Consider the following 17508-nt stretch of genomic DNA (forward strand, 5'->3'; position numbering starts at 1 on the left):
CAAGTATAGATGGACATTTTAATGAGTGTGGGCATGTTGGGCTGAAGGGCTGTTTCCATGCTGTATGACTCTGTGATTCCAATGAAGCCAACATGATTATTGTTGTACATGCATTGAGAAAATTTGTTTTCTAGCTAGATATTCCATACAGAATCAGAAATTTGTTGCATTACAGTACAAACATTGCTATAATAAATACATTAGTGCAAAATAAGAGAAAATGAGGTGGTGTCTGTGGTTCATTGTCCATTCAGAAATCTAATGGCAGAGGGAAAGAATTTTGTTCCTCCGGGTGCTTGTCATCAGGCTCCTGGACCTCCTTCATAATGGTAGCAGTGAGGAGAGGGCATGGCCTGGGTGGTGAAGGTCCTTGAAGAGGACCTTAAGACACTGCTATTTGTAGATGTGAGGACCTCAAAACCCAGCAGCAATAGATATTCACCAACACAAATGGTTACTTAAGCAAAAGTCATTTTTAATTATCTTTAAACATGAAAGCAGAATCACACTTTAACTTATCACTATTGACTTAACTAACCTAACTTAACCCCCTTCTAATTCTAAGCACACGTGTGTGTAATATTTGTGTAAACCCAGAAAAGTTCTTTGATTCACAGTCCAATCTCACTTCTCATTCCTTCAAGTTCTCAACTGTTGCAGGCAATTCTTATACTATGCACAGAATCTAACATTTATAAAGTTCACCAGGCTTTGGTGGTTGAAAGGTAAATGGTTACCGCTCAGGAGGGTTCTTGTTGGTTTTCAGAGAGAAATTTGTTGTTCCAGGACACCCACAATTAATTTACTTCCATCAGCCACTTCAGTGTCTGTAATGTGCGTCGAAAGAACCAAAGACTTGTTGATCCAAACCAAGGCTTTTATTAACTAAAAGACTGGAGCATGTCACAAGTAGGTCGACCAGTCCAGAATGACCTGGTCTAGCTAAGAGCAATCCTTTAAGACCTGCCAGTAGGCGTGGCTACACACTCAGCCAATCACAGTCATCCTACACTACCATCTGTACATATGTACATATACACATTGATGATAGAATCTGTACTATCACAGTGTCTTGCTGACAAAACTTGCCCCCTCAGGATTCTCCAGATGATAACCTCTTTCCTTCAGGTCACCACAGAGTACCTTGCTGTTTCTCTTATTCCAAGTGAAACATTAGACAGCCAGTCCTCTCCTCTTGCATTAACCACAAGAGCTTTGACCAGGCTGAACAAAGCACTCACAACCCATCTTCCAAAATTGGGTTTTCCGCAAGCTTGCCAGCTTGTCCTGTTCCAGTTCCAATTGCTTCTGCTGACTGTAAAACTGTAGAACTGATCTCTATCTCTCTCTGTATGTGTGTGTCTCTCTCTCACACACACACACACACACACACACACACACACACACACACACACACACACACACACACACACACACACACACACACAGAAAGCCTGTTTTACTCCCTCTGCTTGCAAAACCACATGACTCTCTTAGAACAGCAAGTTCCCTTCCAGACAGAATGCGGCTCTGACAAGCTCTTTCATCTGTTGCCTTTTTATAATCAACAATCCATTAGTGAAGTCTCTTGTGCACTCTCCAAAGCTTTTGGAAAGACTGTTGGGCCCCGACTTGCCTAGCATTAGCAGAGCTCCAGTATTTTAAATAAGATCTGTTTTAAAGTGTTTGTATGTGACCTACACTAAAAAACCTTCCCAATTTATTTCCCAAAAACATATCTATATTCTGTCACAGGACCAATGTTCGAATCCTGTGCTGTCTGTAATGAGATTCTATGTTCTCCCTGTGTCTGCGTGGGTTTTTGCTGGAGGCTCTGGTTTCCTCTCACCATTCAAAACATACTGGGGGTGCAGGTTAATTGGGTGTAAATTGGGAGGCATGGACTCGTGGGCTGAAATGTCTCAATTAAAAAATATAAGGAGGCATCAAAATCAGGCTGATGAAATTATCCTGACCCTGAGTAAAGCATCGCAGAATATTTATATGCATATATTTATTTTTAATTATGTATCTGTGTGATTATTATGTACTATGTATTGTGTGTGTATGTGTGTGCACTGTAGTCTGGATAAACAGTTTCATCAGGTGGTATATGTACAGTCAGAAGATAATGAAGTTGAACCAAGCTGCTCAACTGAAATGTATCAGGGTGAAAAGTCTCCATCTAACCCAAACCTCTTGTTCACCAATATCCTCTTATTCAATTCAGTTTTGAGCATTTATATGCAAGATTAATGTTTCTTTGTAAACTGGAGAAGATTTAGTTACATTATTTTATTAATACATATGAGAGAAGGGGGACAACTTATTTTTTTCATAAATTGCCTGTATCTTTTCTTTTTAAAACAAAAAATAGTCATTAATAATATCTTTGTGGTCTCCAAGGACCCTTGTACAGAAGTAGTTCACCAGCCACTCTGCTCCAGTACTCTACTAACTTGAGCTGGGAGTTGCTTTTGCAGTGGGGGCGGTCAGACACCATGTCCTCGATGAAGATATCCTCAGATATCACACAGGAGTTGAGACACCTTGCTGAACATGGAGGCATTGGACCGCCTGTGCCAGAAGCTCAAGGGGTCCGCGTCGTTGTCACTGGCCAAGCTACTGTTCAACCTCCTGCTTGGGTTGCCCGCCCACCACCTTCTTCTTGCTCCTGCACTCTTCAGTGACAAGGTCATGAGGGGAGCCTTGTCCATGACTAAAGGGGACAGGCAGTCAGTACCCAATATATTTAGTCCATCAACGTTGCCACCCTCATTCAATAAGATCATAGCGGACCTGGCCATTGACTCAGTTCCACCTACCTACCTTTTCTCCTTAATTCCATATTCAATATTCCATATTCCTAGCTGTGTCTTAAATACATTTATTGAGGCACCTTCTACTGCTTCCTTGGATTCACTGTTCTCTTCATCTCTGCCCTAAATCTGTGAGTGTGTGTGTGTGTGTGTGTGTGTGTGTGTGTGTGTGTGTGTGTGTGTGTGTGTGTGTGTGTGTGTGTGTGTGTGTGTGTGTGTGTGTGTGTGTGTGTGTGTGTGTGTGTGTGTGTGTGTGTGTGTGTGAGTGAAACGGTCAGTTTGAATGTTCCAGGCACCTGGAGAATAAAAAAGTTTAAATGTGATAATATTGTAAGTCACGGATCTGCCTCCTTTATGGGAAGGAAGCTGTTCGTCCTTCTTTCCATTCGGGAGTGCTCATTTGGCAAACTGAATAACGTTTGTTTATGCAGGTGCATGTGTGTTTGCTTTGGAGCAACTTGCAGGCCCACCACTACAGTGCCACGATGTACCACTAATTGGTCTGCTCGCTGAACAATCTCTGTCACTGCCTCTTGATACATGTGAAAATAAACTTCAACTTAATTTACTGATGCTTGGGATTAGGTAGTTAGTCTCACAGCACTTGAGCACCTGCAGCACCCGACAAAACAAGAAGCTCCTTATCAGCTCCCAAGTGATAAAGGAGAAAGAAATACAGCCCACATAAAAAACCCCACCCTTTTCCCTTCCAGTTAACATTTTAAACTTGCAAAATGTGTTATATTCTGAAATCTACTTTCTCAGTACAAGTAAGACAAAGTACAAATGAGCAGAGTTACAGAGAGAAATCAGTCAGTTTGGAGAAATGGCAGTAAACTTGTTATGTTAGGGTTCATTCAGGAGGTAAAGGTTCAGGTTCCATTATTGTAATGTAATACTATATTTAGAACGTGACATGCATGAAATTCTTTAACTTTGTCTACCATAAGGCAGTCAGAGAGTCCCACTCTGTCCGGTGCCCCTCAGGGAAATGAGGCCCCAACTGAAAATAAACTCGCGACCCCTGGCTTACAAGACCAGTGCGCTATCCACTGAGCTATCAGAGCCTTCTCATAACAGTGGGAAATCGGATGGTGTGTGATCTCACGCTTGTGCCGACCAAACTGTCTACCTGAGCTAGTCCCATTTGCCTCCTGTTTGGCCCATGTCCCTGATCCATGTACCTACCCAAGTGTCATTTAAATATTGTTTTGTACCCCCCTTTACCATTCCCTCTGGAACTCATTCCAGATACGAGTGAAAGAGGTCCCTCTTAAATCTCTTTCCTCACCCTGTAAACTTTCACTCTCTAGTTCTAGAATCATTCACCCTGGGAAAAAGACAGTGATCATTCACTTTATCCATGCACCTCATCATTTTGGAAACCTCTGTAAGATCACCCCTCAGCCACATCTGCTCGAGAGATTGAAGATCCAACCTATCTAACCTCTCCTTAGAAGTCAAGCCTTTGGAAGGGAAGGTTTAGAATCACTGCTCTGGACCCATTTATTACTGAAATACTTGACTTGAGAAAAATTGTCATTAGCCCATTTCCTTTGGAGTTATGAAACCCTGCACATAGCAAGTTGATGAGGGATGATTAAAACAGTGGTTTTCAAACTTTTTCTTTCCACCCACATACCACCTTAGCCAATCCCTTACTAATCACAGAACACCTATGACATAGGGAATACAAAGTGGTATGTGAGTGGAAAGAAAAAGGTTGAGAACCACTGTTCTAGTCACCAGCAACATTCTGGTGAATTTCCTCCACACCCCTTCAAATTTATTGATGTCCTTCCTATGGCTGGGTGACCAGAACAACACACAGTACTCCAAATGTAGTCTCACAAATACCTTTGTACAGCTGAATCATGAAGTCCCCACTTTGGTTCTCAATACCCCATCTAATGAAGGCAAGTGTGCCAAACGCCTTCTTCATAGCTTTCCCATCTAAGTTGACATATTTCATGGAACTATGCATCGGCATCTCCCTGGGCTTCTCTGTTCTACAACACTCTCTAGGGCCCAGACGTTCATTGTGCTTGATTTACCAAAATGCAGTACATTACACTTGTCAGAGCTAAATTCTTTTTTCCACCTTTTGGCCTAAGCATAGAAGTTAATGGGCAACGTGGGGAGTTAACAAGAAGACCTGCAGATGCTTGCAAACATGCTGGAGAAACTCAGCAGGTCACACAGCATCCATAGGAAGTAAAGGGGAACCAAGTTTCCTGATGAAGGACTCACCTTTTACTTCCCCAGATGCTGCGTAATCTGCTAAGTTAGGGCAACAAAGGCATACAACGCAACAGTAGGAGTCCAAACTCGCACAAAGGATGACAACTGTGGCTGCGGGGATGAGCCATCCATTCCCGACACATCACCACCAGAGTTGCTCAGGGATCCGCCCTCAGCTCAACCATTTTCAGCTGGTTCATCAGTGATTCCATTCCTGAGGAAGGAGGTGCTGGCATTGGAGAGGGCCCAGAGGAGGTTTACAAGGGAATGAGAGGGTTAACACATGAGGAGCGTTTGGTGGCTCTGGGCCAGGACTTGCTGTAGTTTCGAAGGATGAGGGGGATCTCGAATGCTGAAAGGACTGGACAGGGTAGGGAAAAGGTGTTCAGTGGTGGGAGAGTCCCGGACCAGAGGACACAGAATAAAAGGAAATCTGTTCAGCCAGAGGGTGGTGAATCTGTGGGTGAAGAAATTTCTCCTCATTTCTGTTCTGCCACAACACTACCTCTATCCATTATTTCTTACCCCCCCCCATTGGTTCTATTGGCATCTATACAACCTCTAACACCTTATGCACATTACGTTGGCCATCTCCCCTCTGCGTTCTTGTCTGAATGAAGGGTTCCAGCCCAAAGCATCAAGCATTTTTTTTCTACCCCAATGCTGCTCCACACATTGTTCTTTACACCCCCCATTCCGTTGCTGCCTGTAGGAATTTGCTGAATGAAAATGAGATCTTTTCACTGCATTAAAGAGGCATCACAAGATCACAAGACACAGGAGCAGAAGTAGGCCAATCGGCCCATTGAGTCTGCTCCGCCATTCTATCATGAGCTAATCCATCCTCATGATGCAGCGATCTCCTAGTCTGCGCCCAGCCTCTCCCGTTTCAAGGCCCAAACGGAGCCCCAGATGCAGTAAATGCAGTAGGTGCCAAGGGGACAATTGGTGAGGAGGGAGGAGTGGACAAGGGAGCCCTGCGGAAGGCGGAGAGCGGAGTGTGTGTCTAGTGGTGGGATTCAGCATGGCCTAGATGGGCCGAAGGGCCTGTTTCTGGGGTATGGGATGATCCCCAGCGTCCTGTCAGTCATCTCCACCGTCACCCCTTGGTGCCGCTCTCGGACGGCGCAAAGACTTGTGGGAAGTGCAGTCCAACGTGAAGCAGCGTGCGCCCTTGCGAGCTTTGAGCGCATGCCTATTACAGCCGGATCCCGTTGCCCTGGTGACAAAGTGGGGCCTCTGCGGTGATGGCGGCGGCTGGTCTGAGGGTCGTGCTGCTGGCCGGCTGTTTGATGGCAGCCTGGACTCAGGTGGCAGATAAATACTCCCAACACAGGAATGAGGAGACGGCGGCGGCGCAGAAAGAATTCAGGGTTGCGAAACTCAACCAGGTCTGGGAGAAGGCGCAGCGGGTGAGTGAGGGGCCGGGCGGGGGCGGTGGGGGGGGGGAGGAGGAGGGAGGGGGTGGTGGGGGGGGGGGGAGGAGGAGGGAGGGGGTGGTGGGGGGGGGGGGGGGAGGAGGAGGGAGGGGGTGGTGGGGGGGGGGGGAGGAGGAGGGAGGGGGTGGTGGGGGGGGGGGGGAGGAGGAGGGAGGGGGTGGTGGGGGGGGGGGAGGAGGAGGAGGGAGGGGGTGGTGGGGGGGGGAGGAGGAGGGAGGGGGTGGTGGGGGGGGGAGGAGGAGGGAGGGGGTGGTGGGGGGGGGGGAGGAGGGAGGGGGTGGGGGGGGAGGAGGGAGGGGTGGGGGGAGGAGGAGGGAGGGGGTGGTGGGGGGGGAGGAGGAGGGGAGGGGGTTGGGGTTGGGAGGAGGAGGGAGGGGGTGGTGGGGGAGGAGGAGGGAGGGGGTGGTGGGGGGGGAGGAGGAGGGAGGGGGGTGGTGGGGGGGAGGAGGAGGGAGGGGGTGGTGGGGGGGAGGAGGAGGGAGGGGGTGGTGGGGGGGAGGAGGAGGAGGGAGGGGGTGGTGGGGGGAGGAGGAGGAGGGAGGGGGTGGTGGGGGGAGGAGGAGGGAGGGGGTGGTGGGGGGAGGAGGAGGGAGGGGGGTGGTGGGGGGGGAGGAGGAGGGAGGGGGTGGTGGGGGGGAGGAGGAGGGAGGGGGTGGTGGGGGGGGAGGAGGAGGGAGGGGGGTGGTGGGGGGGAGGAGGAGGGAGGGGGTGGTGGGGGGAGGAGGAGGGAGGGGGTGGTGGGGGGGGAGGAGGAGGGAGGGGTGGTGGGGGGGGAGGAGGAGGGAGGGGGTGGTGGGGGGGGAGGAGGAGGGAGGGGGTGGTGGGGGGGGAGGAGGAGGGAGGGGTGGTGGGGGGGAGGAGGAGGGAGGGGGTGGTGGGGGGGGAGGTGGAGGGAGGGGGTGGTGGGGGGGGAGGAGGAGGGTGGGGGTGGTGGGGGGGGAGGAGGAGGGAGGGGGTGGTGGGGGGGGAGGAGGAGGGAGGGGGTGGTGGGGGGGGAGGAGGAGGGAGGGGGTGGTGGGGGGGGAGGAGGAGGGAGGGGGTGGTGGGGGGGAAGAGGTGGGAGGGGGGGTGGGAGGAAGAGGTGGGAGGGGGGGGTGGGGAGGAAGAGGAGGGAGGGGGGTTGGGGGGGAAGAGGAGGGAGGGGGGTTGGGGGGGAGGGAGGGGGGTTGGGGGGGAGGGAGGGAGGAGGTTGGGGGGGGGAGGGAGGGAGGAGGTTGGGGGGAGGGAGGGAGGAGGTTGGGGGGGAGGGAGGGAAATGGGGTAGGGGAGAGGATGGTGGGAGATGAGGGAGGGAAGAGTGGAGGGGTGGAGGATGCGGGAGGGGGTGGCGGATGCGGGAGGGGGTGGGGAGAGGGAGGGGGTGGGGAGAGAGGGAGGGGGGGGGAGAGAGGGAGGGGGTGGGGGAGAGAGGGAGGGGGTGGGGGGAGAGAGGGAGGGGGTGGGGGAGAGAGGGAGGGGGTGGGGGAGAGAGGGAGGGGGTGGGGGAGAGAGGGAGGGGGTGGGGGAGAGAGGGAGGGGGTGGGGGAGAGAGGGAGGGGGTGGGGGAGAGAGGGAGGGGGTGGGGGAGAGAGGGAGGGGGTGGGGGAAGAGGGAGGGGGTGGGGGAGAGAGGGAGGGGTGGGGGAGAGAGGGAGGGGGTGGGGGAGAGAGGGAGGGGGTGGGGAGAGAGGGAGGGGGTGGGGGGAGAGAGGGAGGGGGTGGGGGAGAGAGGGAGGGGTGGGGGAGAGAGGGAGGGGGTGGGGGAGAGGGAGGGGGTGGGGGAGAGAGGGAGGGGGTGGGGGAGAGAGGGAGGGGGTGGGGGAGAGAGGGAGGGGGTGGGGGAGAGAGGGAGGGGGTGGGGGAGAGAGGGAGGGGGTGGGGGGGAGAGGGAGGGGGTGGGGGAGAGAGGGAGGGGGTGGGGGAGAGAGGGAGGGGGTGGGGAGAGAGGGAGGGGGTGGGGGAGAGAGGGAGGGGGTGGGGGAGAGAGGGAGGGGGTGGGGGAGAGAGGGAGGGGGTGGGGGAGAGAGGGAGGGGGTGGGGGAGAGAGGGAGGGGGTGGGGTGAGAGGGAGGGGGTGGGGGAGAGAGGGAGGGGGTGGGGGAGAGAGGGAGGGGGTGGGGGAGAGAGGGAGGGGGTGGGGGAGAGAGGGAGGGGGTGGGGGAGAGAGGGAGGGGGTGGGGGAGAGAGGGAGGGGGTGGGGGAGAGAGGGAGGGGGTGGGGGAGAGAGGGAGGGGGTGGGGGAGAGAGGGAGGGGGTGGGGGAGAGAGGGAGGGGGTGGGGGAGAGAGGGAGGGGGTGGGGGAGAGAGGGAGGGGGTGGGGGAGAGAGGGAGGGGGTGGGGGAGAGAGGGAGGGGGTGGGGGAGAGAGGGAGGGGGTGGGGGAGAGAGGGAGGGGGTGGGGGAGAGAGGGAGGGGGTGGGGGAGAGAGGGAGGGGGTGGGGGAGAGAGGGAGGGGGTGGGGGAGAGAGGGAGGGGGTGGGGGAGAGAGGGAGGGGGTGGGGGAGAGAGGGAGGGGAGGTGGGGGATGAGGGAGGGGTGGGGTTGGAGAGATGAGGGGAGTGGGGAAGGGAGATTGTTTTTCTTTCTGTTCCCTTGGATATTAAATCACCCTGGACCAAATCTGCAGGTATGAGTGTGAGCCAAGTGAAATTCTGACAAAATTTCAGTATTTTGCCTGGAGGTAGAAGGTAGCATTTATTAATGTGCTGGGAATCTACACAATCTATGTAACAAAATGCTGATTGGGAGCTCGAAAAGGGGCAGGAAAATGAGGTGAACCTTTGATTTTACTAAACTTCAGTTAAATTTTAAACCATGCCTTTAATTTTTTTTAAATTAACTGGATCATGACTTTGTTGAGCGTGGATTAATTCTCTCAAGTTTTTCTCCCCCTAGCCCACCCGTCTCCCTCTCCCTTCCAGCATTTTTGTAAGTGCTTGGTGCTCAGAATTCCCTCTATTTCTCAATTTATTTTCCCTTTACTGCTCTGGTGTCAACTTGCACCAAATGTTTCCTCCATTTCTTTATGCAGCTTCAGTTTTCTCCAGTTAAGCTGGCCGAGTTGCATAGTGACCTGAAAATCCAGGAGAAAGATGAGCTGAACTGGAAGAAGTTGAAGGCAGATGGGCTGGATGAGGATGGTGAAAAGGAAGCAAGACTGCGGAGAAACTTTAACGGTAATCATAGATGCGCAACCCGTACTCTCCTCCTCCATTCAGTGGATTGCTTTAGAAAAATGTGCTCAGAAAGGGTAGAAGAATTATGTATTTTTCACAAGCTCAGGTTGAATGTAAGTGTTTTCTTCTTGGTGAATGCTTTTGAATTTTTCTCACAAGAAGTGTAAGAGATGTGATAGTCGATACCAAGTAAAAGTCAACCACTCCTATTTTTGGCGTTGCATGCCCACTGACTCCCCAAATGACTCACCTAGGCCTCAGCCACCTGCCCATCTGAGCTCCCGATGCCCCAACCACATCCTTGCCACCCCATCCCAGACGACCACTCATCCAAGCTCCCAATTCCCCAAACTTGGACTTGCCACCCGGTCCCAGTCAGCCAACCACCCATCTGCGCTCCTGACGCCTCGATCAACGCAGGTACTTGCCATGGCCAAAAATAGTATGTGTAATAGTAGAGACCCTCTAAATTTTATCTTAAAAATTGGTCCACAAAATTCGACTATTATACACTTGTGTGTATATGTGGGGTAATCAGTTTTGGTACAAGGGATGAATTAAAGCCAAGACACTGACAATAATTGGCCCTGCTGTTGGGATTCTTGACATTCATCTGAATGGGCTGAAGGGAGCTTTGTTTGATGTTTCAGCTAGAAGCTGGCACGTCGACAGGATAGCACTCCATCGCCAATGTGATGAGGGACCATTCTGGAATTTCTTTAGTTATTTGTTAGAGAAAACTTAGAATGCTATCAACTGCATTATAATTGGCACAATCAGTGGGTTCTGATGCCCTTTATTTAATCCAACCTGGCTGTGCACAGATCGGCTGCCATGTTCTCTGCAGTTTATGGTGAAGGACTTTGGGCCATCCAATGTTGTGAAACCGCCATTATTCAAGCACATGCGAGCTCTATTGCTTGTTTATGGGTGAACTATTTTACTTTATTCAGTTCTTTGAGCATGTCTGCATTAAACCTTGTGCACTAGTTTGCTGGCCTCACTATCCTTTTACACATGGAAAGCCAAGACTACCAAGTCTGACCCTTACAGCTGAGGGATACATTGTTCATTCCAAAGCTAAGCCAACTGCTTATTTCAGGGTTTGTTAGATGCTAGTGAGTACACCTCCAATGAATAAAAGAAATGAAATGTCTGGCATATTTAGAGCCTCATCTTTGTGACTCAGAAAAATGTTCTACTGGCTGGTCCAAAGTTCCCAGTCGCTCAGATAAAGTACCGTAACCTCTGCCATTTTATTTTATTTTCCATACAGTTATCCTCACAAAATATAAACTTGCTGGAAGAAAGGACACTGCGCCTTTAGAATCAAATTATCTCCGAGAAACTGTCGATTCTGAAAATGACGTGTTTGATGATCCAAAACTGGAGAAGTTATGGAATAAGGTTGGTAAGGATCCTTACCTGTTACCTGTTCTATGGCAATGGTTCGGGGGGAAGCTGGATACACACTTCAGAGTAAAAACAAAAGATTTCCAGTATTTAGATTATACCATTTGTAAGGGTAAAACTTTTTTTTGCCAGTTCTAGCTGCTACAGAAATTTGTTGACATTCTTTTGAGAGTTTCTGTAGTTACAGCTTCAAAAAAAAAAGCTGTTTTCCGACCATCTTAGAGAAACGGTTTTAGCTTTTGAATTGGATTTTATGCTGTTAAAATTAACATGGAGTTGGGACAGACATTTTCTTTGAATATACTTTTGAATGTATTGATATCTTATCGTCCATTTGTTAAATGTTTTTAAAGTATAGTTTACTGTTTAGAGTGAAAATAAACAGTGGAAAACTCAGTGCTGTTGAAACGGATGTGTTCATTAAAGAGTCAAAATGTGTTCTCATGTGATTATAAAAGGAAATAGTTGCAACACCATAATTTCATTCAGAATGCAATGCTTCCCCCATTATCATTTGGAATGGATAGGAGCAGGCCCTTTAGCCCAGCCAGTGCACAAGGTATCTAATTACTCGTGGAGAATTGTATACTCTTCCCCAATGTGCCTTCCAAGCTCCCTGTGAGTTCCAAATTCCCATAATTTCTTGGAGGGCTGCAGGTTTTTTATGACCTTCTCTCTACCACTTATTAATCTTGAAGGATCTTTTCATACTCCTTTAGCCTTGTACCTTTTCGATTCACTTCAAACAGCGAAAAGGTGTGGAGTCATTGTGGAGCAGAGAACAATTCAGTACAGGGACAGGTCCTATTGCCCATGATGCCTGTACCAAGCATGATGCCCAAATTAAACGAAAGCTCTGCTGCTTGCACATGATGCACATCCCTCTGTTCCCTGCTTATTCATGTGTCTATCCAGAAGCCACAAAAAATCTTTATCTGCTCCCATCACTGCTACTAGCATTCTGGGCATCCACCTCTGCGTTTTATTAAACTTCCTCCTCTCATTGTCTTTAAACTTTCTCCCCTTCGCTTTAAGTTCACATTCTTTGGTATGACATTTTTACCCAAGGATAAAATGTCTGATTGTCACATTCAAGTTTATTGTCCGATTGTAGAAGTACAACCTGACAGAGCGTTCTCCAGTCCTCGGTGCGAAAACTTGCAAATAAACAACCAGACAAATTAATGATACATTTGCAGTCCAAATGTACCTGTACATGCATAATAAATAAATATTGTTTAATAATTGGGTTAGTATAATCAGATTACTCAGTTGTTCAGCAGTCTCTCTGCTGTGGGAAGAAGCTGTTCCTCAGCCTGGTGGTGCTGGCTCTGATCCTCCTGGATCTCTTTCCTGATGGGAGCAGCTGAAAGATGCTGTGTGAAGAGTGGTGGGATCCTCCGTGATTTTGCATGCCCCTTCTGCTCTTGTTTCTGTGGATTGACCTCTGATTCAATGCTCTGTCAACCTGTAATCCAGCTGGCCAGGACACTCTTGATAGAACTGTAGAAAGTTGACAGGATGGTGGCTTGTAGCCTTGCCTGCCTCCATCTTCTCAGGAAGTTCAGTTGCTGTTGTGCCTTCCTGACAAGGGAGGAGATGTGTGCCCAGATTATTTACCTATCTATGCCTCTCATAAATAATAAACTTGCAGTCTCAGATCCAGAGAAAACAGCCCATTGTGTCTGTGCTGGCCATCAAGTACTGAACTATACTCATCCTAATGCATTTGAAGTGTGCTTTTAATACTTTTTAAATATTGTGGGTAACACTATGGTTTGATACTCTAAAGGCTATTATCTCTGGGCACCTTGCTGAATTTGCTCTATCTTTGTAAAATCAAAGAATTATTAGGGTCAACTATATTTTTGATACTGAGGCAAACAAAACAAGATACTTGTGGGACAGGAAAGTCTAGATCCAGGATACTTCACATACCCTTCAACACCAATAACTTCCAGTTCCTAGTTTCACTCTCTTCAGAGTTGCAGACTTTCAACTATCTCCACCTCCTCAGATGCTTCCTGATCCATTGAATTCCACTAGCAGTTTTTTTGCCCCAGATTAGTCTCTGTAGTTTCTTTCATCTCCGTTCTATTGAAAGGTGGTTTAATTTGTATTTGTCAACAGATCTTAACAGAGAAAGGCACAGTTGATGAGCTGGATTGGGGGCTAATATGCACTTCAAAGAAAAAATACACTGTAAAACTAACAGGATAAAATCAGCAATGATTTAAAGCTAAAAGCTCAAAATTCAAAATCCCACCAGTAAAGTTTACATGCCTTACCACTCTTAATTCTTGGATCTCTTGAAAGGCAAGGACATCCGGGAAATTTAATGAAGAAGAAGTTCGAAAATTGCGCCGTGAATTTCTGCATCACCAGGACAAGATTGAGGAATATCACATCCTGAGAGAGACTGTGAGCAGGAGTGAAGGTATTGCAATAAAATTCTGTTCCCGAATTACTCCAAATAAAGCAATCATTTTTGTTCAAAATGACTTCAAATTTACTCAGTATATAATCTTAGTGCTAATTACTGCAGTTTGAAAGTGTGATATCCTTCGCTATATAACGTACTCTGTGTGACCTGCTGAGATTCTCCAGCATTGTGTGTTTACTTCAACCATTGCATCTGCAGACTTTCATGTTTCCCTCCTTTCAACATTTGCTCTGAAATTGGATTGAGAACATCAAGCTTGCCACCTGGACCTTGTTTCCTGGATTGATTTAAATTGGCCAGGGGCTGAGAGTGGTGTATTTTTTTTCCCAGGAGCAGAATTGATGGATTATCCAGCCTTGTCTGTCCATTAACAAGACATTTGTAACTTAGTTTTGATGTGAGATTTACTTTCAAAGCCTGGAGCAGTGAACAGGAAGATGAACCAAGATTAATGCTTAAAAATAGAACAAAATGATTTTTATAGATTGAGTGCAGAATGAAAGGCAGAGACACAGGATTAGCAGAAAAGTGAAAGATTTTTGTCAGGTGGCTATAATTAAAAAGTAGTACCACCGCACTGAAACAGACCCTTTGGCCCATCTAGTGAGGCCAAATTATTTATTCCATCGAGTTCCATCTGGACCATAGCCCTCCGTACTCCTCCCATCCATATATCTTGATAACTCAGCTCCTTCGCCCTGGCAGCATCCTTGTAAATTTTCTCAGCTCTCTCAATCCTACTGATATCTTTCGAAGAGCTAATTGATCAAGATTGTTCACAATATACTAAATATGTCCTCATCAGTGTTTTGTACAATTTCACTGTAATATACCAATTCCTATATTCAGTACTTTGATTTAAGAGGGCCAATGTGCCAAAAGCTTTTTTTCTCAACATTAGCTGCCCTTGATGCCACTTTCAAAGCATTATGTATCTATTGCAGGTCTCTCTGTTCTGCAACGGTCTGCAATTCCCGACCATTTACCATGCAAGTCCTAACTTGTCCTCCAAAGTGCAACACCGCACACTTGTCTGCATTAAATTCCATCTGCCATTTTGCGGCCCATTTTTTTGAGCTGGTCCAGATCCTGCTGCAAGCTTTCAGAACCTCCTTCGGTGTCCACTACACCATCAATCTTTTGTCTGCAAACTTGCTCATCCAATTGACCATATTATCGTCCAGATCATTGATAAAGATGATGTGCAGCAGTGGATCCAGCACTGATCCCTGAGGCACTCCACTAGTCCAAAGGCCTCCAATCTGAAAGCCAATCATCATCCACCACTTTCTGGCTTCTCCTGCAAAGCCCATGTCAAATCCATTTTACTAACGCTGCCTGAATACCAAGGGACTGAACATTCTTGGCCAACCTCCCATGCAAGACGTTGTCAAAAGCCTCACGAAAGTCCATGTAGATAACATTCACTGCCTTTCCTCCAAAAAAAATCAGAGGAGGAGGAGCTTGCTGAAAGTGACAGGGTTAATTGGTCAAGGGGCCAATAAAAGGAGTGAAAGGGGATGGAGTGGCGCAGTGAGGGAGCGGCGCAGTGAGGGAGCGGCGCAGTGAGGGAGCGGCGCAGTGAGGGAGCGGCGCAGTGAGGGAGCGGCGCAGTGAGGGAGCGGCGCAGTGAGGGAGCGGCGCAGTGAGGGAGCGGCGCAGTGAGGGAGCGGCGCAGTGAGGGAGCGGCGCAGTGAGGGAGCGGCGCAGTGAGGGAGCGGCGCAGTGAGGGAGCGGCGCAGTGAGGGAGCGGCGCAGTGAGGGAGCGGCGCAGTGAGGGAGCGGCGCAGTGAGGGAGCGGCGCAGTGAGGGAGCGGCGCAGTGAGGGAGCGGCGCAGTGAGGGAGCGGCGCAGTGAGGGAGCGGCGCAGTGAGGGAGCGGCGCAGTGAGGGAGCGGCGCAGTGAGGGAGCGGCGCAGTGAGGGAGCGGCGCAGTGAGGGAGCGGCGCAGTGAGGGAGCGGCGCAGTGAGGGAGCGGCGCAGTGAGGGAGCGGCGCAGTGAGGGAGCGGCGCAGTGAGGGAGCGGCGCAGTGAGGGAGCGGCGCAGTGAGGGAGCGGCGCAGTGAGGGAGCGGCGCAGTGAGGGAGCGGCGCAGTGAGGGAGCGGCGCAGTGAGGGAGCAAGACTTTCTGGCTTTGTTTTATCAAGCTTCGGCGAAAGCAGTCAAGGAGAAAAGGTAAGCTGAGTTATTTGCCTTCGTATTCAGAGTCATGCCAATAGGGTTAGTGCTCTGTACTGGGTGTCAGATGTGGGAACAATGGGTGACCTCCACCCTCCCAAATGGCCACATCTGCACCAGGTGTACCGAGATGCAGTTACTAAGGGAGCGAATTAGGGATATGGAGTTGTGGATTGATGACCTGCGGCTTGTAAGGGAGAGTGAGGAGTTGATCGACTCAACTTTCAGGGTGATAAATACTCCAGAACCCGTGTCAGGTAAGTGGGAAACCGTCAGGGGGGGAAAGAAAAAAGCAAGAAAAACGGAGAGCACACCAGTGACTATCCCACTCAGCAACAGTTATGTTGTGTTGGATTATGTTGAGGGAGATGACCGGACAGAAGATGGCCACGGGCACCAGGTCAATGGCAATGAGCCTGGCAGAGTGGTACAAAAGAAAAGGAAAAGGAGAAATGCAGTAGTTATTGGGGACTCCATTGTCAGGGGTACAGACAGGAGGTTCTGTGAGCCAGATAAGTATACCCGCATGGTGTGCTGCCTCCCTGGTGCAAGGGTACGAGATATCACAAATCGGGTCCAAAATATTCTGAGAGGAGAGGGAGAGCAGCCTGATGTCTTGGTACATGTGGGTACAAACAACTTTGACAAGAAAAGGGAGGAGGTAATGAAAAGGGATTACAGTGAGCTGGGACGAAAGCTGAAAGACAGGAACGCTAGGGTGGTGATCTCGGGATTACTACCTGTTCCAAATGCAAGTGATGAAAAGAATGTAAGGATAAGGAAAATGAACATGTGGCTGAGGTGCTGGTGTGTAAGGCAAGGATTTGGCTTCTTGGATCATTGGGATCTCTTTTGGGGAAGGCATGATCTTTACAAGAGGGACGGGTTGCACCTAAATCCAAAAGGTGTCAACATTTTGGCAAGTATGTTTGGTACAGCAGTAGGGCAAGGTTTAAACTAATTTGGCAGGGGTATGGGAACCAGAGTGATAGGGAAAAGGGTAGGGAAGATAAAGTAATGGCCAGGAAAAGTAATGTTGGGAGGAGAAAGTAAAAATTCAGATGGTGCAGTGAGTTTTCGGGTCAATGATGGTGTTAAGAAAATTACAAAGAAAAATAGTGGGCAGAAAAATCAAAAGGTTACAGAAGTCACTAGATATTAAAAGGACAAAGAGCATAAGGGCACTTTATCTGAATGCCCGCAGTATTAGAAATAAGGTTAGTGAACTTCAGGCGCAAATCAGTACCCATGCCTATGATTTGGTAGCCATCACGGAAACATGGCTACAAGGTGACCCTAAATGGGAATTAAACTTTCAAAGGCATCAGGTGGTGCAAAGAGATAGACATGATGGTAAGGGAGGTGGAGTTGCACTCTTAATCAAAGATGAGCTCCAGGCAGTAGTGAGGGATGATATAAGATCATGAGTCCATTTGGGTAGAGATAAAGAATAACAAAGGGAAAAAATTATTGGTGGGTGTTATCTATCGCCCACCAAATAACAATAGTTTAGTGGCACAGAAAATAAATAGAGAGATAAGTGAGGCATGTAAAAAATGATACGGCAGTAGTCATGGGGGACTTTAACTTCCACATAGATTGGGAAAATCAAGTTGGTCGTGGGAATCTAGAAGAGGACTTCATAGAATGCATCCGCGATAGCTTTCTTGAGCAGCATGTTAAGGAACCCACAAGAGAAAATGCTCTCCTGGATCTAGTGTTGTGCAATGAGATAGGTAGAGTAAATTATGCAATTGCCAGAGATCTTCTGGGAAATAGCAATCATAGGATGATGGAATTTCTCATTCAGATGGAAGGGGAAAT

At 49.0% G+C, this 17508-nt stretch overlaps 1 protein-coding gene across 1 annotated transcript in view; it reads left to right on the plus strand.

Annotated features, from left to right (window-relative positions):
* The first annotated feature begins 6261 nt into the window (after positions 1-6261).
* lrpap1 (low density lipoprotein receptor-related protein associated protein 1) overlaps positions 6262-17508 on the plus strand; it is a 35685-nt gene continuing 24438 nt past the window's right edge. Inside the window, exons 1-4 of the mRNA XM_069941788.1 lie at positions 6262-6472; positions 9507-9651; positions 10928-11058; positions 13381-13501. Of these exons, the coding sequence (XP_069797889.1) occupies positions 6308-6472; positions 9507-9651; positions 10928-11058; positions 13381-13501 (562 nt within the window). The 5' untranslated portion in view covers positions 6262-6307. The remainder of the gene's footprint in view (positions 6473-9506; positions 9652-10927; positions 11059-13380; positions 13502-17508) is intronic.

This window comes from Narcine bancroftii, chromosome 1, assembly GCF_036971445.1.
Source record: "Narcine bancroftii isolate sNarBan1 chromosome 1, sNarBan1.hap1, whole genome shotgun sequence".
Taxonomy (NCBI): Eukaryota; Metazoa; Chordata; class Chondrichthyes; order Torpediniformes; family Narcinidae; genus Narcine; species Narcine bancroftii.